General features: G+C 44.8%; 1 protein-coding gene across 1 annotated transcript in view; it reads right to left on the bottom strand.

Moving 5' to 3' along the window:
• Positions 1–1,471: 1,471 nt before the first annotated feature.
• mnta (MAX network transcriptional repressor a) overlaps positions 1,472–21,274 on the bottom strand; it is a 173,384-nt gene continuing 153,581 nt past the window's right edge. The window contains exons 5-6 of the mRNA XM_063031597.1: positions 16,243–16,435; positions 1,472–2,654 (exon numbers count right to left, since the gene is read on the bottom strand). Coding sequence (XP_062887667.1) covers positions 1,951–2,654; positions 16,243–16,435 — 897 coding nt within the window. The 3' untranslated portion in view covers positions 1,472–1,950. The remainder of the gene's footprint in view (positions 2,655–16,242; positions 16,436–21,274) is intronic.

Genomic DNA, 21,274 nt, shown 5'->3' on the forward strand with positions numbered 1-21,274 from the left:
AGCATCAGTTTAATGTAGCAGGGAACATTATGGCTTTGGTGTACTACTCTGGCAGCGACCTGCACTGTATCTCAGCATCCTGAGTTGTTTTTAACTATTTTAACCAGTGATAGTTAGAAATAGCTAAAATTAGAGTGTTTAGTTTAACTATTACATTAAGTAAACACTCCATGAGTAACTGGAGCAGATGCCGCCTTTGTAAGTGGAACTAAGGACTGGGTACACAACCATCATCTTAGAGAAAAGGAACAAAAGGACTGGCATCTGGGCCAGAGCTAGCACCAAGAAAACCGATCACTAGAATACAGCAGTGACAGATCTTCCATGTCAACTTTCCTCAACAACATCAGGATCCCTCCTGTGCAAGCAAATCAGCAGCACCGGAATGTACTGAGTATCATGAGCTCCCGATTCAGAATCCTGTGAAGATTAACTCTGAGGAGACGAGCTCTGATTTTGAAGTGCTGCACTGTGTCCCTTGATGAGATTAGTGCACAGCAGATCGTTTCCGAGTATTTTCACCATGATTTTAAAAAATTAATCTGAGAAATTCATGAAAATACCTGAGACGTCTATTTATAACATATTCACTTTAAACTTGGGGTTCTGTTTTGTGTGAATGACGTAAATCGAAGTACGGGTACAAAGCTCTCCAGTATAGTTACAGGATTTTATTTACCTGAACGCTCTTGGTAAAGCATACCCCACAATACTTAAACATGATGGCTTCATCACTGCAGAATCTTCAGAAAGAATCATTGGGCAAGGGCCTATGATAATTCATTTATTGGGCTTTAGTCAAATCAGACCCTAATTCTGGGCCTAAATCAAAGAAAGCAGAAATCTTTATTGCAAAAAAAAAGTTGATTTTTTTTTTAAATAAGAAGTTCCCCATATGACAGACACTGCATTTATAACACACACAGTAATGATGCCAGCCTTAAACAGTTCATTGACACAAACTCACTTTAAGCTTAGGAAGCCACTCAGTCCTACAGACACAGCTACAACAGGACTGTAACAATATGATTAACTTTGTCTCCCTCCCCCCTACACCCCCCAGCCAGTATCTAGTCATCTTGCCCAGGGCTTTTAACAGATTCTGGGTGGGTTTGTTTGTTGCCATCGTTGCAGTCAATTTTCCAGAAGGTGCACTTAAAGCAAAGACCGCAATGATTTTTTAAAAATTGGTCCTCATAAAGTAACTTTAAAAATAAATTCAGGAAGCTGGGGGGCATGGACCCTGGTTTGGTCTCTGACCTGTGACACATCTGGGCCTGCCCCACGGCTATACCAGGCCATGCATTTCACTTTGTACACGCAGACACACGCACACACACAGGCACCTAATTGGGAAGAATTAACATCTTCTTGCTACTGATTACCTTGTGTACCAACCCTATCCAGTGAAGCTCAACTCCACTAAGGCCTCCTTCATACAACTACCTCCCCCCACCGCCCCCCCCAACCGCCTCCCCTTTCTCCATTTCAATGCCTCGTCCAAACACGGTGACATCCACCCAGATTTTATCTCTGGAGAGAAGGGAGTTGAGTTGCAGGGAAGGGAGGAAAAAGAACACAGAAGTCTTACTAATGTCTTTCTGTAAATTCACCAACAAATCACACACCCACATATATGTGCGCGCACGCGCACACACACACACACACACACACACACACACGCATACACACACACACACACACACGTACATACAGGAAGGTTGCTAAGGACAGCTGTTAATCAGAGTCCTCTGATCAGCAGCCTGTACTGTGCCAGTCTGGTGACGTTCGACACTCTGACTACACCATCCCTCTCCGATCGACTTTTTTCCCCCACCCATACCCATGCTGTCAGGAATGTACTGCAGTAACAAGGAAAACGTGTGGTGTTTGTCTTTTCTCTCTCAGATTGAAATTCCTGCTTCTTCGAGGCCTGGTCCTCCTCCAGGTTCAGGCCAGCTTCAAAGTGCTCACAGGGAAAGATGGCATGGTTACCATGGTGACTGGGTTCAGGACGGTCTGGCCGACTATCTGCTGGTGTACGACCTGGGGACCCACCGACTGCTTTGTCACAACGGTCTGCTGGCCAACAGGTGCGGTGCCGTTCACTTGCTGGTGGGTGATGGTGTGCGTCAAATGGCTCACGACCGGCTGGTTGACGGTCATCGGCTGCGGGTACATGGGGGGCAGCTGCCGTCCCAGGTGTGCCACGTGACCTAAGGAGGCGGGGTGCACAGTGATATGCCCGATGGGCTGAGCAGCGGTGGTCAGCTGCACGGAGCTGCTGGTGGCCGGCGCGATGTGGGCGACGTGCTTTGCCTGACTGGCGTGATTGACAGCTGTGTGGATCACCGAGGCGTGGGAGGCCGGCGCGGCGTGGGCGATAACCGTCGGCTGCAGCGCCGATGCGGTCACGAGGTGAGTCTGTGCTGGTACTATCGTCTGAGGCGGAATTAAAGCCTGTGGTTGGACCTGTAGCTGCGCCTGGGCCTGAGGTTGCTTCTGATGAGGGACAGACACGCACTGGGGTAGCAGTGACGGCTGGTGGGCGCCAGCAGAAGAGGCGGCCTTGAGTAGCTCATGGTGTGATGTTCTCGTGAGAGTGTTAATGGGCCTTGTGTCTTCGATATCATCAGCGACGTTATCTTCACCCTCTGAAATGGATGAAAGAAAAAGTTAAAACAATCATTCTTAAAGGAAAAAAATAAGCTATCAATTTTAAGCACTACTCTCCTGATGATGGGACGTCCTCCTCAGCCAAATAATCTTTTTTTAAAAGAAGGCCCCACACACACACACACATAATAATTACAACAGGACCACATTTGGTTGTGGTGTGCTGTTCTCTTAGTCAACTTGTGGATGCACCAACCAGATCTAAAGCAATGGGCTACTGGCTGCAAATCAGAAACCCCACGAATTTTCACCCCCCCACCCCCCCCAATGCTTGTTGGTGACAGGGTGGAGGTGTAAGGTGCTCCTTCCCTCTGCTAGCCTGCAGGTCACCCTTGGGCAAGGTGTAACACCTGCCTAGCCCCCTGATCAGGGTCAGGCGAGGCCATGGGAGCAGGTGGTGAATGGTCGTGTGAGCAGTCAGTGCATATCACAAGTCCTGGTTATGTGACCCCTGACACCGGGCTCTGAGGAGTATTGACAATGGCTGGGGTCACCCATCTTGTAAAAACACCGCCCAGAAAGAGGAAATGGCATGCCTAAACTTGGAAAAAATTAGGAGTGGTACTCTGGATCCTTCGGTTAAATTTGAAGAAACTTGGAGGCCATTTATTCAATATTTACATTCGATGTAAGCTGACCCTTTCTGAAACCTTCGTAGTAATTTTTTTGTTCATGTATAGAGGAGCGGAGTTAATGACAAATAATAATTTTAGCCGATGTAGCCCAAGCTTTGTTGTTTTTTTAAGTTATTTTTCTTTAGGGGTTTTCTTTTTTTTCTCTCTTTTCTCTTTATAAAATATCTTTTTCATGGTCAGTTACTTGAGATTGGGAGGCTAAACTATATTTGTTACTTGGAATCTGTGCTTGTTCCTGCTAACTGTTGATATTGTAATCCCGATCTCTACGTATCATTACTATTATTGTTATGTTTAATTTTGAAACTTAATAAAAAGATTGAAAAAGAAAGAGAAGCTCTGTCTTTAATACCATCATTCCAAATAAACTGATTCCTAAGCTCCGGAACCTGGACCTCAGCACTCAGATCTGCAGCTGGATCCTCAACTTCCTCACAGACAGGACCCAGGCTGTAAAAATAGGGGACAAGCTCTCCTCTACAATCACTCTGAGCACCGGTGCCCCACAAGGCTGTGTACTCAGCCCCCTGCTGTACTCACTGTACACCCATGATTGTGTAGCCAAGTTTCCATCAAACTCAATATATAAGTTTGCAGATAGTCATAGTCATACCTTATTGATCCCAGGGGAAATTGGTTTTCATTACGGTTGCACCATAAATAATAAAAAGTAACAGAACCATAAATGTTTGAGTACTGTTGGGGGGGACAGCTTACCCAGGGGAAGCGACAGTGGCCGTGCCTCCGGCACAGAGTCTGGCCCTGTAGCTCAGAAGGGTAGGGCAAGGAAGAGGAGGGCAGTTGTGATAGGGGACTCGATAGTAAGGGGGTCAGATAGGCGATTCTGTGGACGCAGTCCAGAGACCCGGATGGTAGTTTGCCTCCCTGGTGCCAGGGTCCGGGATATTTCTGATCGTGTCCAAGATATCCTGAAGTGGGAGGGTGAGGAGCCAGAGGTCGTGGTACATATAGGTACCAATGACATAGGTAGGAAAAGGGATGAGGTCCTGAAAGGAGAATATAGGGAGCTAGGAAGGGAGTTGAGAAAAAGGACCGCAAAGGTAGTAATCTCAGGATTACTGCCTGTGCCACGCGACCGTGAGAGTAGGAATGCGCTGAGGTGGAGGATAAATGCGTGGCTGAGGGATTGGAGCAGGGGGCAGGGATTCAAGTTTTTGGATCATTGGGACCTCTTTTGGCGCAGGCGTGACCTGTACAAAAAGGACGGGTTACACTTGAATCCTAGGGGGACCAATATCCTGGCGGGGAGATTAGCGGGGGCTACTGAGGTGACTTTAAACTAGAATGGTTGGGGGGTGGGAATCAAATTAAAGAGGCTAGGCGTGAGGAGGTTAGTTCACAACAGAGGGATGGGAACCAGTGCAGAGAGACAGAGGGGTGTAAAGTGAGCGTAGAAGCAAAAAGTACAAAGGAGAAAAGTAAAAGTGGCAGGCCGACAAACCCAGGGCAAGCATTAAAAAGGGCCACTTTTCAACATAATTGTACAAGGGCTAAGAGAGTTGTAAAAGAGCGCCTGAAGGCTTTATGTGTCAATGCAAGGAGCATTCGTAATAAGGTGGATGAATTGAAAGTGCAGATTGTTATTAATGATTATGATATAGTTGGGATCACAGAGACATGGCTCCAGGGTGACCAGGGATGGGAGCTCAACGTTCAGGGATATTCAATATTCAGGAGGGATAGACATGAAGGAAGGGGAGGTGGGGTGGCGTTGCTGGTTAAAGAAGAGATTAACGCAATAGAAAGGAAGGACATAAGCCGGGAAGATGTGGAATCGATATGGGTAGAGCTGCGTAACACTAAGGGGCAGAAGACGCTGGTGGGAGTTGTGTACAGGCCACCTAACAGTAGTAGTGAGGTCGGAGATGGTATTAAACAGGAAATTAGAAATGTGTGCAATAAAGGAACAGCAGTTATAATGGGTGACTTCAATCTACATGTAGACTGGGTGAACCAAATTGGTAAAGGTGCTGAGGAAGAGGATTTCTTGGAATGTATGCGGGATGGTTTTTTGAACCAACATGTCGAGGAACCGACTAGACAGCAGGCTATTCTGGACTGGGTTTTGAGCAATGAGGAAGGGTTAATTAGCGATCTTGTCGTGAGAGGCCCCTTGGGTAAGAGTGACCATAATATGGTGGAATTCTTCATTAATATGGAGAGTGACATAGTTAATTCAGAAACAAAGGTTCTGAACTTAAAGAGGGGTAACTTTGAAGGTATGAGACGTGAATTAGCTAAGATAGACTGGCAAATGACACTTAAAGGATTGACGGTGGATATGCAATGGCAAGCATTTATAGGTTGCATGGATGAACTACAACAATTGTTCATCCCAGTTTGGCAAAAGAATAAATCAAGGAAGGTAGTGCACCCGTGGCTGACAAGAGAAATTAGGGATAGTATCAATTCCAAAGAAGTAGCATACAAATTAGCCAGAGAAAGTGGCTCACCTGAGGACTGGGAGAAATTCAGAGTTCAGCAGAGGAGGACAAAGGGCTTAATTCGGAAGGGGAAAAAAGATTATGAGAGAAAACTGGCAGAGAACATAAAAACGGACTGTAAAAGCTTTTATAGATATGTAAAAAGGAAAAGACTGGTAAAGACAAGTGTAGGTCCCCTGCAGACAGAAACAGGTGAATTGATTATGGGGAGCAAGGACATGGCAGACCAATTGAATAATTACTTTGGTTCTGTCTTCACTAAGGAGGACATAAATAATCTTCCAGAAATAGTAAGGGACAGAGGGTCCAGTGAGATGGAGGAACTGAGTGAAATACATGTTAGTAGGGAAGTGGTGTTAGGTAAATTGAAGGGATTGAAGGCAGATAAATCCCCAGGGCCAGATGGTCTGCATCCTAGAGTGCTTAAGGAAGTAGCCCAAGAAATAGTGGATGCATTAGTGATAATTTTTCAAAACTCGTTAGATTCTGGACTAGTTCCTGAGGATTGGAGGGTGGCTAATGTAACCCCAATTTTTAAAAAAGGAGGGAGAGAGAAACCGGGGAATTATAGACCGGTCAGCCTAACGTCGGTGGTGGGGAAACTGCTGGAGTCAGTTATCAAGGATGTGATAACAGCACATTTGGAAAGCGGAGAAATGATCGGACAAAGTCAGCATGGATTTGTGAAAGGAAAATCATGTCTGACGAATCTCATAGAATTTTTTGAGGATGTAACTAGTAGAGTCGATAGGGGAGAACCAGTGGATGTGGTATATTTGGATTTTCAAAAGGCTTTTGACAAGGTCCCACACAGGAGATTAGTGTGCAAACTTAAAGCACACGGTATTGGGGGTAAGGTATTGGTGTGGGTGGAGAATTGGTTAGCAGACAGGAAGCAAAGAGTGGGAATAAACGGGACCTTTTCAGAATGGCAGGCGGTGACTAGTGGGGTACCGCAAGGCTCAGTGCTGGGACCCCAGTTGTTTACAATATATATTAATGACTTGGATGAGGGAATTAAATGCAGCATCTCCAAGTTTGCGGATGACACGAAGTTGGGTGGCAGTGTTAGCAGTGAGGAGGATGCTAAGAGGATGCAGGGTGACTTGGATAGGTTGGGTGAGTGGGCAAACTCATGGCAGATGCAATTTAATGTGGATAAATGTGAAGTTATCCACTTTGGTGGCAAAAATAGGAAAACAGATTATTATCTGAATGGTGGCCGATTAGGAAAAGGGGAGGTGCAACGAGACCTGGGTGTCATTATACACCAGTCATTGAAAGTGGGCATGCAGGTACAGCAGGCGGTGAAAAAGGCGAATGGTATGCTGGCATTTATAGCGAGAGGATTCGAGTACAGGAGCAGGGAGGTACTACTGCAGTTGTACAAGGCCTTGGTGAGACCACACCTGGAGTATTGTGTGCAGTTTTGGTCCCCTAATCTGAGGAAAGACATCTTTGCCATAGAGGGAGTACAAAGAAGGTTCACCAGATTGATTCCTGGGATGGCAGGACTTTCATATGAAGAAAGACTGGATGAACTGGGCTTGTACTCGTTGGAATTTAGAAGATTGAGGGGGGATCTGATTGAAACGTATAAGATCCTAAAGGGATTGGACAGGCTAGATGCAGGAAGATTGTTCCCGATGTTGGGGAAGTCCAGAACGAGGGGTCACAGTTTGAGGATGGAGGGGAAGCCTTCTAGGACCGAGATTAGGAAAAACTTCTTCACACAGAGAGTGGTGAATCTGTGGAATTCTCTGCCACAGCAAACTGTTGAGGCCAGTTCATTGGCTATGTTTAAGAGGGAGTTAGATATGGCGCTTGTGGCTACAGGGGTCAGGGGGTATGGAGGGAAGGCTGGGGCGGGGTTCTGAGTTGGATGATCAGCCATGATCATAATAAATGGCGGTGCAGGCTCGAAGGGCCGAATGGCCTACTCCTGCAACTATTTTCTATGTTTCTATGTTTCTATAAATAGTTAAATAGTAATATGTAAATTATGCCAGTAAATTATGAAATAAGTCCAGGACCAGCCTATTGGCTCAGGGTGTCTGACCCTCCAAGGGAGGAGTTGTAAAGTTTAATGGCCACAGGCAGGAATGACTTCCTATGACGCTCCGTGCTGCATCTCGGTGGAATGAGTCTCTGGCTGAATGTACTCCTGTGCCCACCCAGTACATTATGTAGTGGATGGGAGACATTGACCAAGATGGCATGCAACTTAGACAGCATCCTCTTTTCAGACCGTGAGAGAGTCCAATTCCATCCCCACAACATCACTGGCCTTACGAATGAGTTTGTTGATTCTGTTGGTGTCTGCTACCCTCAGCCTGCTGCCCCAGCACACAACAGCAAACATGATAGCACTGGCCACCATTGGCTGATGACACAACAATTGTAGTCCGTATCTCAGGTAATGATGAGTTTGAGTACACAGAGGAAATTAAGAACCTGGTGGCATGGTGCGAAGACAATAACCTATCCCTCAATGTCAGCAAGACGAAGGAATTGGTTGTTGACTTCAGAAGGAGTAGCGGACCGCACGACCCCATTTACATCGGTGGTGTGCAAGTGGAACAGGTCAAAAGCTTTAAGTTCTTCGGGGTCAATATCACAAATGACCTGACTTGATCCAACCAAGCAGAGTTCACTGCCAAGAAGGCCCACCAGCGCCTTTACTTCCTGAGAAAACTAGAGAAATTTGGCCTGTCCCCTAAAACCCTCACTACTTTTTATAGATGCACCGTAGAAAGAATTCTCCTAGGGTGCATCACAACCTGGTATGGAAGTTGTCCTGTCCAAGACCGGAAGAAGCTGCAGAAGATCGAGAACTCGGCGCAGCACATCACACAAACCAATCTTCCGTCCTTGGACTCACCTTACACTGCACGCTGTCAGAGCAGTGCTGCCAGGATAATCAAGGACACGACCCACCCAGCCAACACACTTTCCGTCCCTCTTCCCTCCGGGAGAAGGCTCTGGAGCTTGAAGAGTCGTACGGCCAGATTTGGGAACAGCTTCTTTCCAACTGTGATAAGACTGCTGAACGGATCCTGACCCGGATCTGGGCTGTACCCTTCAAATATCCAGACCTGCCTCTCGGTTTTTTTGCACTACCTTACTTTTTATTTTTGTATTTTCTATTTATGATTTATAATTTAAATTTTTAATATTTACTAACTTTTACTATTTTTACTATTTTTAATATTTAGTATTTGTAACCCAGGGAGCGGGAAGCACAGAATCAAATATCGCTGTGATGATTGTACGTTCTAGTAACAATTGTTTGGTGACAATAAAGTATAAAGTAAAGCAGGAAATGGTAAACCACTTCTGTAAAAAAAACTGTCAAGAACTTTCTTGGCCAAGACCATGACTACCCAGCATCATATGGCAGGGCACATTATGAATAAATGAACTCAGGGCGCTGCATTTGGGTTAGTCTCTCTGGGAGAAGCTTCCTCTGCAAAGGTTGTAAAGGATGAGAGGTGTTGAGGGGGTAGATACAGATGAAAAACAGGGCCACCACATCACACAGAAGGCGGTATGTGTGTGCCACAAGCTGCCAAACAAAGTGAGAGAGGCAGGTACAATTATAATGTTTAAAAGGCATTTAGACAAAGACATGCATGAGAAAGGTTTAGAAGGGTTCAAAACTAGCTCAGGTTATCAACATGGATGAGTTGGGACAAAGGGTCTGTTTCTGTGTTATAACTCTATGTTCTTCTCATGCCTTCTCAAACATTTCCAATGGAAATACCCATCCAAGTTGCCTGCAGGAATTGGTCTGACGTGCTGTTGAATCAGGAACAGAGAATCATAATAATGAACATCCACAATCTGTGAAAGGGGCACAGCAGACGGTGCTGTGGTCTCACAACTCCAGGGGTCTGCGGTTCAATCCCGACTTCACACGTTGTCTGTAGGTACATTGTTCCAGTGACAGCGAGGGTACCCCCCCCCCCAAGTCCCCGGCTCCCTCCCACATCACAATGATGTGATGGTCGGTTTATTGGTGGGAGCAGGGGAAGAGAGCAAGTTGTACTGATTCATGGGATTAACAGGAATCAACTGAGCCTAAAGGCCTCGCACTGTGCTATTCCCGTGCAGGCACGTCCCTGTTGACTCTTGCTAATTTTTGTCGATGCACAACAGGAAGCATCCTATCAGGATGCATCACAGCTAGGTACAGCAACCGCTTTGCCCAAAGCAGCCAGAAATTGCTGAGAACTCTGAACATTGCTCAGCATGTCATGGAAACCAGAGGGATGTGAACAATGTTTCCAAAATCTCCTTTTACGCTGCAAGGACATATCCAATGAGAAATATGAGGGAAATTATTTCCCCCGTCTCATATTTCTTTTATCACATCTTTTCTTGCAATATAGGCAAGACTAGGAAGCAGAGTCTACCATCCGACCCAACATGACCTTAGCCAATCCTAACCTGACTTCAGCCCAAGGGCTTGAGATCATTTCCTGACCTGACCTGTTCAACACCATGAATATGAGCATTTTGAATATGCAATTTAGCATTCTGATCTGGACAACGTACTGAGCTATCTCAATAGAACACGATCTACTCTGACCAGCATATACACACAAGCCAACCCACACCCAACAAACAGAGTTTGATCCCCCTGGGCCTGGCATAGGTGGCCAGATTCTGATATCCACTCACATAATGTGGCAGAAACTTGGGACATCTCATGATAGGTGGGATTGTTAATTTGAAATCGAAAGGTGATCATTTTTTGTATAATCGAAAGGTATCAAGGAAAAAGGGGGGAAGGGGTGGAATAGGAAGATAGAGTTAACCGTCAATCAGTCGGGATCTCACTGAATGAATGAACAGGTGTGAGGACTAAAACCGCAATTATAGGGTGGCACGGTAGCGAAGTAGTTAACACAACACTTTACAGTACCAGCGACCTGGGTTCAATTCCCGCTGCTGACTGTAAGGAGTTTGAATATTCTCCCTTTGGGTTTCCTCCGGGTGCGCCAGTTTCCTCCCACAGTCCAAAGATGCAGAGGTCAGTAGGTTAATTGGTCATTGGGTTAAATTGGGGGGCTGCAGGGTAACGTGGCTCGAAGAGCTAGAAGGGCCTGTTCCACTCTGTATGTCAATAAACTATAAATACTTTCCTTAATGAAAGGAAAGGAGAAATAATTTTTTTAAGATCCAATATACAGTTACTAATGCTTTAAAAAATGAATTACAGAATTTTAAAATCCCAATTAGAAATTAAAAATTCCACAATTCATTTTTTGTTTATTGAATATTTCTTTTTATGAAAATCTTGCATATTTATTGTTTATTGAAATTCCTAATATAGAAATTTTATAATATAAATTCCTTTCTTAAATCATACAAATTATATGATTAAATTATTAAATTAGTATAATTTTTATGAATTATAGGAATGAATGAAGGAAATTATAATTCATTTTCACAGCTTGATATGGCAACTGCTTTGCCCAAAGCAGCAAGGAGTTGCTGAGAATTGTGGACATCACTCACATATCAGGGAAACCACAGGTTAAGGGAAGGATGTGAATTATAATTATAATTCATTTCCAAGATTTTATAATAAGTACCTGCAAGACACCATATTGATAATTGTACAATTGAATGCTTAATATAAAAGGCAATGTGTATACATTCCATAGAGTCATCCCTTCCATAATAAAAGAGATATAAAAATAAATTCCACACCCTGTTAGCAAATAAAGAACAGCACAATTGCAGCACAATACATTAATAAATAACCTTCAGGAAAACTCATTTAAAAATCTTCCGCTGTTTCCAAGTCATCCAAGCTGGTTGTCATGACAATCTCCACAAAAGGCACATCATGTCAATAAAAAAAAAGGAGGCAACTAGCTTTGTATACTTACATGATGTCAGTTCTGGCCCCTGCCACCTTTCTAACAAACTTGACTAGTGCTTCTTTAAATTTAAGTAACCTTCATTGCTCCTCAAAAGAGACTGAATCTAATTGCATTCACAACCGGTTCAGTGGTGCAGTGAGTTTAGTTACCACCTCACACAGCAGTGGTGACCCTGGTTCAGTTCTGACCTTGGGTGCATATTCTCCCTGTGACTACGTGTGTCTCTTCCGAATGCCCTGGTTTCCTCCCCCAATCCCAAAGACAATGCAAGAGGGAAGGTTAACTGGTTCCTGGATATTATCCCTAGTTTGTAAATAAGTGGTAGGACCCATGGGTAGTTGATGGGGAAGTGGACGGGGGAGGGGAATAAAACTGGGATTAGTGTAGGTGGGTGCTCAGTGGTTAGTGCAGACCCAGTGGGTCGAAAGGCTCTTTTCTGTTCTTTATCTTACTATCTGTAATTGAAAGTGGAAGTATACTAATGGTAGAAACAGAAAATGCTGGAAATACTCAGCATCTGTGGACAAAAAAAAAACAGAATTAATGTTTTGGGTTGATGGCCTCGCACCTGAAAGTCAGAAAACAAACATGGAGAGGGCGTGGTGTAGAGAACAGAGGGGAAGTCTGTAATAGGGTGGAGACCTTGAGGCCAAGTGATGCACAAAAGTGGTGATGGGGCTGACAGAGGGTGGCGATGGATTGTTAGTCATAGCCGAACTGCCTGGGGAAGATACAGGCAGGAAGAGGCGACAGAAAAGAGCAAGAGGAAGTATTCAGGGTGGTAAAGAAGAAATAATGCCATGCTTGCCTTCAGCACTTGGGGGCATTTGAGTATTAACATTAGGAAGTAAGATTGCAGCTATATAAACCTTCCGTTGGGCCACATTTGGAGTATTGCGTGCAAATCTTGTTGCCACACTATAGCTTTAGAGAACAGACAACAAAGGTTCACCACGACGTTGCCTGGATTAGAGAGCATCAGCCACAAGGCAAGGTTGGACAAACTTGAATAGTTTCCTCTGGAGTGCCAGACGCTGAGGGGTGACCCGATAGAAGAATATAAAATTATGAGAGCCAGAGATAGGTAGCCAGAGACCCGATGAAGGGTCTCAGCCAGAAACGTCGACTGTTTATCCCTTTCTGTTTATCCCTTTTCTAGTACGAGAGGACATGACTTAAGGATTGAAGGGCGCCCATTCAGAACAGAAATGCGTTAGTCAGAGGGTGGTGAATCTATGGAATTTGTTGCCATGGGCAGCAGTGGAGGTCAAGTCATTGGGTGTATTTAAGGCAGAGATTGATAGGTATCTGAGTAGCCAGGGCATCAAAGGTTATGGTGAGAAGGCGGGGGAGTGGGACTAAATGGGAGAATGGATCAGCTCATGATAAAATGGCGGAGCAGACTCAATGGGCCGAATGGCCGACTTCTGCTCCTTTGTCTTATGGTCTTATGGTCTATAGATGCTGACTGGCCTACTGAGTTCCACCAGCATTTTGTGTGTGTGCTGCTGGGCAATGAGAGATACAAAGCACAGAAAATCTAAATGGGAACGCTAAAAATACTCAGTTGGTCAGGCAGTACCCATGGACAATGACTGCTACAGTTTGAGGACTCATTAGAACTGGCCAGGTCTAATACAAGTAGGAAAGGCTGGTATTCTGAAAATGCTGAATTTATTGTTGCACCCTCATGGAAATAGCATTCAGAATTATAGAGTGTGGAAAAAGGGCCTTCGGTCCAACTCATCCATGCTAACCAAGGTGCGTTCCCGTTGGCAAAGTTCCACCTTCCCCAAAACATATTGGCGCAAGTCTACACTGCCTTCATAGAGAGCATTGGCACATCAGAACAGGCTTAATATCACGGGCATATGTCGTGAAATTTGAAATCAGCCGTTAATGCCTCGTTTGGCGCAGCATCCCCTCACAATTTATGAAAACTACAGTGAACTGTCAGCTCAGCAGAAAAGGTCATTGGCTGGAATCGACTATCATTGCAGGACTGGTGTGTGTCCAGAACAAAGAATCACGCAGGAAAAAAAAATCACTGGAGACACTATCCACCCTGCAAGCTACCTTTTCCAAAAGCTCTCTTCTGGAAAACACTATAGAGCTATTAAAGCAAAAACTTCCCACCACCTGAAAAGTTTCTACCCCCCCCCCCAGTTAATCTAATCAACTATTCTAGTTAGTCCCCCTCTACTTCTTACACTCCATCATTACACTGCTGTGTAAACACTTGAAACCACTTTTTATAATGCTGTTGACATTATAAATACTGGTATTGCTGGCAGTTATGTGTTTATGCACATTTTATTCCATATTCCTGTCTTAAACCTGTATTTTTTTATCTTCTTTATAATAGTTGAATGTTGATTTTTTGTTGCATGTCACACCCTGACCAACGCACCCTGGCTAGTTCCTCATATGTGTAAATATATGGCAAATAAAGTTGATCCCTGATCCCTGAGACTTAATTTGCCTGCACTTAGCCCATATCCATCTAAACCGGGGATGCCCAACCCTTTTCATGCCATGGACCCCTACCATTATCGGAGGGGTCTATGGACCCCAGGTTGGGAACTCCTGTTTAAAACCTTTCCCATCGATGTACCTGTCATTTAAACATTGCAACCACACCTAACTCTAACACTTCCTCTGCAACTCATCCCATAGACCCACCACCCTCTGCAACTCATCCCATAGACCCACCACCCTCTGCAACTCATCCCATAGACCCACCACCCTCTGCAACTCATCCCATAGACCCACCACCCTCTGCAACTCATCCCATAGGACCACCACCCTCTGCAACTCATCCCATAGACCCACCACCCTCTGCAACTCATCCCATAGGACCACCACCCTCTGCAACTCATCCCGCAGACCCACCACGCTCTGCAACTCATCCCATAGACCCACCACCCTCTGCAACTCATCCCATAGAACCACTACCCTCTGCAACTCATCCTGCAGACCCACCACCCTCTGTAACTCATCCCATAGACCCATCACCCTCTGCATGATAAAACTTGGCTCTTAGATCCCACTTAAATCTTTTCCCTCTTAACTTAAACTTATGGCCTCTACTATCTGACATTTCCACCCTTGGAAAAAGATTCTGACTATCGATCTATCGAAAAGCTTTCATAATCTCATATACTTCTATCAGGTCGCCCCTCAGACTCTGACACTCCAGAGAAAGTAGCCGAGGTTTATCCGCAGGCCTCCGTCAGTCAGGGTCGATCGTGGATGCTGTATCCTAGCTCCCTAGATATGCAAGCCAAGGCAGTGCAATATGGAGAGCAAGCTGTTGCCCATGTAGCAAGCTCCCCCTCCACATGCATCTGATGAACCCAAAGGAACGGCAGAGACTGATACAGTTTGGTACCAGCTTCGTTGTAGAATTGCCAGTCAGTGTGGAACTCAATGTAGGACTGCTTTAGGGACTCCTGCTCTGGATTTTTTCTTTGTGGTTTACTCCCAAAGCCTTCCCCATGAGTGGGTACAGCCACAAGGCAGTGGAGGTTTGAGATCAGAGATTTCCTTCTCCTAGATGAGCTGCCAACTACAGCTGACGAGCCCCATCTGCCCAAAGCAACTGGTTTTAAGGTGCCAGTAGCCCACCTTTGGCCCTTCTCCTGTCAGTAGAAACAGTTCTGCTGGGCTGAGTAGCTAAGCCACACGCGAAGGCCAGGATCTAGACTTGGTTGTCAGAGGCTATTTGAGGCGCACGCCATCGGGAGCATTTCATAGGTAATGGGAGCTCGTCCTCATTACCGCCCCTGGCTGTAACAACCTTATACAGTAACTAATACCCTCAAGTTCAGACAACATCATGGTGGACCTTTTCTGTCTCCTCTCCAAAGCCTCCACATCTCCTCTGCAGTGTAGTAACCAGATTTGCACGTAGTATTCCAAATGTGGCCCGACTAAAGCTTTCTACAACTGCAATCCTACTTCCCAATATTGATACTCAATGCCCCCAAATGATGAAGGCAGGCATGCTGCATCTCTTCTTTGTCATCCTATCTGCTCGTACAGCAGCACACACAAAATGCTGCAGGAGCTCCTTTAGGGAGAGGAATAAACAGTCGACGTCTCAGGCCGAGACCCTTCATCAGGACTGGAATGGAAGGAGACAGAAGCCAGGAAAAGAAGGTGGGGAAAGGGGAAAGTGTACAAGCTGGCAGGGTGAGGGGAAGATGGGTGGGTGGGGGAAGGGCTACATGTACTGCCTCTCCTTAAACCAGAAACTAGTAAACAAACAGAAAGCGCTGGAAACACTCAACAGGTCAGGCAGCATCTGTGGAAAGAGAAGCAGAAGATTTCAGGCCCGGGATTTGAAATGTCAGCTGTATCTTTTCCCTCAGAAGCCACTTGATCTGCAGAACCTTCCATACTTATTTCTGATTTCCAGCATTCATTCACGTTCTGGCAGCTAATTGCCCTGTACGACTGCGGGAACTTGGAAGCAAAGCCTATTATAACAGCTTTGCGAGGTCAGCGTTGACTCAGCAGGCCCACACGAAATGCCTACCGTGACATTTCATCCCTTGACCCATGTCTTACCGGACGCGGTTGAGGTAGAACCCTGGTCGTCCTCCAGTTGCACAGTTTGGCGGAGGATGCGATCAATTTCAAGAATGTCCATCCGTTGGCTTAGTTCCTTCTTCAATTCTGCTAATTGGTGCTGGTAGGCAATCTTCTCTCTTGCAAGGCGCTCCATCTCGTGCTCATATTCCTTCTCTTTCCTTTTTAAAGTCTAGAAACAAATCAGATAAGAAGGGTCACACGATGTGCTTACTCAAGATGGAACAAGCCAAGGACTGGTGAGATGGGTTCAAATGAAGGTGGCTTTTCTCTACCTGAACTCATCACTCCAGAGCGCCGGCATTAGCCTCTCTAAGCTGGGAGAAATGGGACGTTGGCCAAGTCTGGAAGAATGAGAAACCCTCCTTCAGTACGAGGGCGGCCAGAAAACCTGGATTACACCCAGGGTTTAAATTTTCAGTTTTAACTGATAAGCAACAATCTAAAGAACTCTGTATCCTTCCAAAGTTTAAACTGGATCTTATTTTACCCCAGCAGTAAAACACAGTACTGACTATAAATGTCAATTATGTGGAATTTGCATTTTGTTTTAAGACTGCCATGCACACGTCTCAGAGTGCCCAAACAGACAACCTGTTACATTTTGTAACTCTGAAACATTACACTAATTGAAAGGAAAACAAAAGAGTCGAAATGTGAGTCTAATTTCGTGTTCACTTTAAGCGAGGAGCACACATATCACGAATGCAATTCATTATTTTTACATATAACACCATAATTAATTATTTAAATGAAGAAGAATGCTGAATCAAACAATACATTTACAAAATTACTCAAATACTACTGAAACATTAAATACACGAGACAACTAGCCAATGTTACCAATCTGTGATCAATGCTTTGACAGTGGAGAGAAAAATTGCGGCTAGAAATTGGGTGAAAGACTAAAATATGTTTGCAACTGCATGAATAAATTGAGACTTAATTAAAGGTAAAGTCTGAAGTGGTTTGTATGTGTTCGTTTCTACAATTCGAATTAAGTCGTGCTTCCTGGAGTCTGAAGGTCAATGCATCTTGATCATCCATTAAACAAACAAAATTCCTGGTTTTGCTGCAAATCTTCAAGAATAAACCAAGCCACACCCCCCCCAAAAAAAAAACAAGAACAGAAAGATTCAAACCCTGGATATATCTGAATCAATAAAGCCAACAGCAGACAGGAAGGATAAAAGCCATTCATTTTCAAACACTTCTACATGAGCACAATAAGACTCGACAATGGGGTTAGGGTTGGTGCAGCCTTATAGCATTGAGACATAGAATAAAACACACAAAGTGCCGGAGGAATTCAGCAGGTCAGGCAGTATCTATGGAAATGAATATACGGAAATGAATAGATTCCCCTCCCCCTACCTTTTTATTCTAGCATCGTCGACTGTTTATTCATTTCCATAGATGCTGTCTGACCTGCTGAGTTCCTCCACATTTTGTGTCAGTTGCTCTGGATTTCCAGCATCTGCTGACTTTCTCACGTTTACAGAATAAAACATATGGAAGAAGTGAAGGAGATGGCATCCATCATTAATGACCCTCACCACCCAGGACATTGGTACCACGAGCCTGGAGATGCTTCAGGAACAGCTGCTTCCCCACTGCAATGGATTTCAGAACTGTCCATAACCAACTCATAAACACTGAATCGCTATCTCTCTTTTACACTGTTTATTGTAACTTAACAGTAATTTTTAAGTCCTGCACTATACAGCTGCCACAAAACAACACATTTCACAACATATGCCAGTGATAATAAAGCTGATTCCGATTTCTTAAATGAGCCTGTTGGTGCAACTCAACCATATTGACAAGATGCCCATCAAATCTTCTCCGATTTGCCTGCCCCATATACCCTCTAAACCAGGGACTTCCAATCTGGGGTCCACGCACCCCTTGGTTAATGGTAGGGGCCCATAGCATAAAAAACCTTGAGAACCCCCCCACCCCCCCCCCCCACACCGATCTAAACCCTTCCCTTCCACAATGATTTTCGGAAAGTGTTGGAGCTAGGTGGGAGAGGGGAGTACAGGAATTAGTTCAACTGTGTACGTGACTGGACCAATCCCTAATTGTGTACATGATTGGACCAATTCCGAATCGTGTACGTGACTGGACCAATTCCTATACCTCCTACTGAACTACCAACCCATTGCTGGTTGATGAACCCACACTTGAACATGGTTAGGCTCTCTTCAGCAAATTCCTTCAAAATGAACACTTATGTCATCCATACAAAGTACAGTTGACTCATCACCAATTGCTACATTTCTATTTCCAATTGGGTTGATAACAGAAAGACGTGGCAGACTGAGTCGAGCAACTGGACTCTTCTCCTCTAAGCCCCACACAGCTCATTTGCTTGTCCAATTATTCTTGATGCTGTTATTGGCCCCTAGCCAGGGTTACGGACCCCACTGCCTTGTGGGTATCTTCGGGAGAAGAGAAGGCTGAGGAGTAAACTCTACACAAACCCGGAGTGGAGCCCTGAAGGCGGTTGGATGACATATCACATCACCTCCCGGCAGCTCCTGCAGCCAAGCTGATGCCAAATGTACTGCTTCGCATTCCTTTGGATCACATCCGCGAGGCCGAGAGGGGGATCTTGACGTCTGGGCAGCCCAGGATCTCCATATTCATCGCCCAGGTCTGTGACCCAGAGAACCGGGCGCATCCATTGTCTACTTAGACAGATGGAGCCATTACATTGTGTTATGGATTGGTGTCTTCTATTTCACTTTGCATGCTCACTCTGTGTGCTGTGAATATAATCTCAGCTAAAGGAGATGCAATCTACTGCTTTTGAAAATTACATAACAGCTGATAATATATATACACACCACTTCAATACCAGCACACTGTGCTCGTATAACTGTCCTTCACACTATTCTCATTCTGACAGCTTCTTGCATTAAATACAGACCATGCAATCCCAATGTATCAAAGGTGATGCCTCAGGAGGCAGCATCTATCACTAATGACCCTCACCACCTAGGACATGCCCTCTTCTCATTACTACCATCAGGGAGCAGATACAGGAGCCTGAACGCACACACTCAGATCCAGATTTAATTGTCACAAGTACAGTACATGAAGCTGTACAATGAAATACAGTAACAACCAACACAGCGAAGGATGTGCTGGGGGTTCAGATCAGACATTCTGGCACCAAAACAGCATGTTCACAAAGCTGGGCAGTACAATACAGAACACAGCTAAACAAAACAGAACACAAGCAACATAACCACATCACCTCTGCTCCCTCCCTCTGGTCCCACAAGGACAGGCTGGCTTCCAAGCCCAGGACTGCCCTCAACATTCTGAACCCATGAAGATCACGTCACTAGTTTTCTTCAGGACTTCAGGGTCTCGGACTGAAACATTGCCACAGATGCTGCCTGACCTGCTGAGCCCCTCCAGCATCCTGTGCGAGTTGCTCTGGATTTCCAGTGTCTGCAGAATCTCTCGTGTTTATGACACGTCACTATTTTGCTCTCTTTCTGTACTACCTGTTTATTTTTTAGTTATATATTTCCTACTATAACTTACAGTAGTTTTTATCTAATGAATTGTACTGTACTGCTGTCACAAAACAACAAAGTTCATGCCATACATCAGTGATATTAAACCCGATTCTGATCCACCTCCAATCCAATTTCAAGGATGTCAGAGAACAAATGTGAGAAGATCTTGCTTCAGCTTTATCTCTTAGTGGTGCCTCTGGATGAAGATGGCTGGAACTCAGTACAGCTTTGTGAAGTCAGAGGCGGCTGACAAGACTAATGTGGGAACAACGTTCTTTTACTAGAGGTGCCTAATGAGCAAGAGTTGAACTCCCGCTGGCACTTATTCAGGGCCTTGTGTGATCTTGAGATGCTCAGCCTGTCCTGGGACCAGCACAAAATTGGCATTACAAAGAAGGTACAACAGCTCCCTTTCTTTTTAAGAAGTTTGCATAGATTTGGCATGACATTTAAAACTTTGCCAAACTTCTATAGATGCACAAGGGTGAGTATCCTAACTGGTTGCATGACGGCCCGATATGGAAACACCAATGCGCAGGAACAGAAAAGTCTACAGAAAGTGGTGAATGCAGCCCAGTCCCTCACAGGCAAACCCCTCCCCTCCACTGAGCACATCTACAGAGCCTATAAAAAATAGTCCCCCTACCCCCAGAAGTTTTCATGTTTTATTGCTTTATAATATTGAATCACAGTGGATTTAATTTGCCTTTTTTTTGACACTGATTAACAGAAAAAGACTCTTCCGTGTCAAAGTGAAAACAGATCTCTACAACGTGATCTCAATTAATTATAAATATAAAACACAAAATAATTGATTGCATAAGTATTCACCCCCTTTAATACACCAAATCATCACTGATGCAGCCAATTGGTTTTAAGAGTCACTTAATTAGTTAAATAGAGATCAGTATGTACAGTCAAGGTGTTTCAATTGATAGTGGTAAAATACACCTATATCTGGAATGTCCACCTGCTGGTGAGTCAGTATCCTGGGACAAAAAAAAACACTCCAAGCAACTCCGTGAAAAGGTTATTGAAAAGCACGGGTCAGGAGATGGATAGAAGAAAATTTCCAAGTCACTGAATATCCCTCGGAGTGCAGTTAAGTCAATCATCAAGAAATGGAAAGAATATGACACAGTTGTAAATCCGCCCAGAGCAGGCCATCCTCCATCCTCCATCCGTGCTAGAAGGGGACTAGTGAGGGAGGTCACCAGGAGGGAAGCATGGCGGTGACTGCATCATGCTGTGGGGATGCTTCACTGCAGTAGGCTCTGGAAGATAGAGGGCAAAATACAGGGAATTCCTGGAGGAAAACCTGATGCAGTCTGCAAGAGAATTGCAACTTGGGAAGAGATTTGTTTTCCTGCAAGACAATGACCCCAAGCATAAAGCCAAAGCTTAAAAACAACAAAGTTAACAACCTGGAGTGGCCAAGTCAGAGTCCAGACCTCAATCCAATTGAGAATTTGTGG

The sequence above is a fragment of the Mobula hypostoma genome, chromosome 23, assembly GCF_963921235.1.
Source record: "Mobula hypostoma chromosome 23, sMobHyp1.1, whole genome shotgun sequence".
NCBI lineage: Eukaryota > Metazoa > Chordata > Chondrichthyes > Myliobatiformes > Myliobatidae > Mobula > Mobula hypostoma.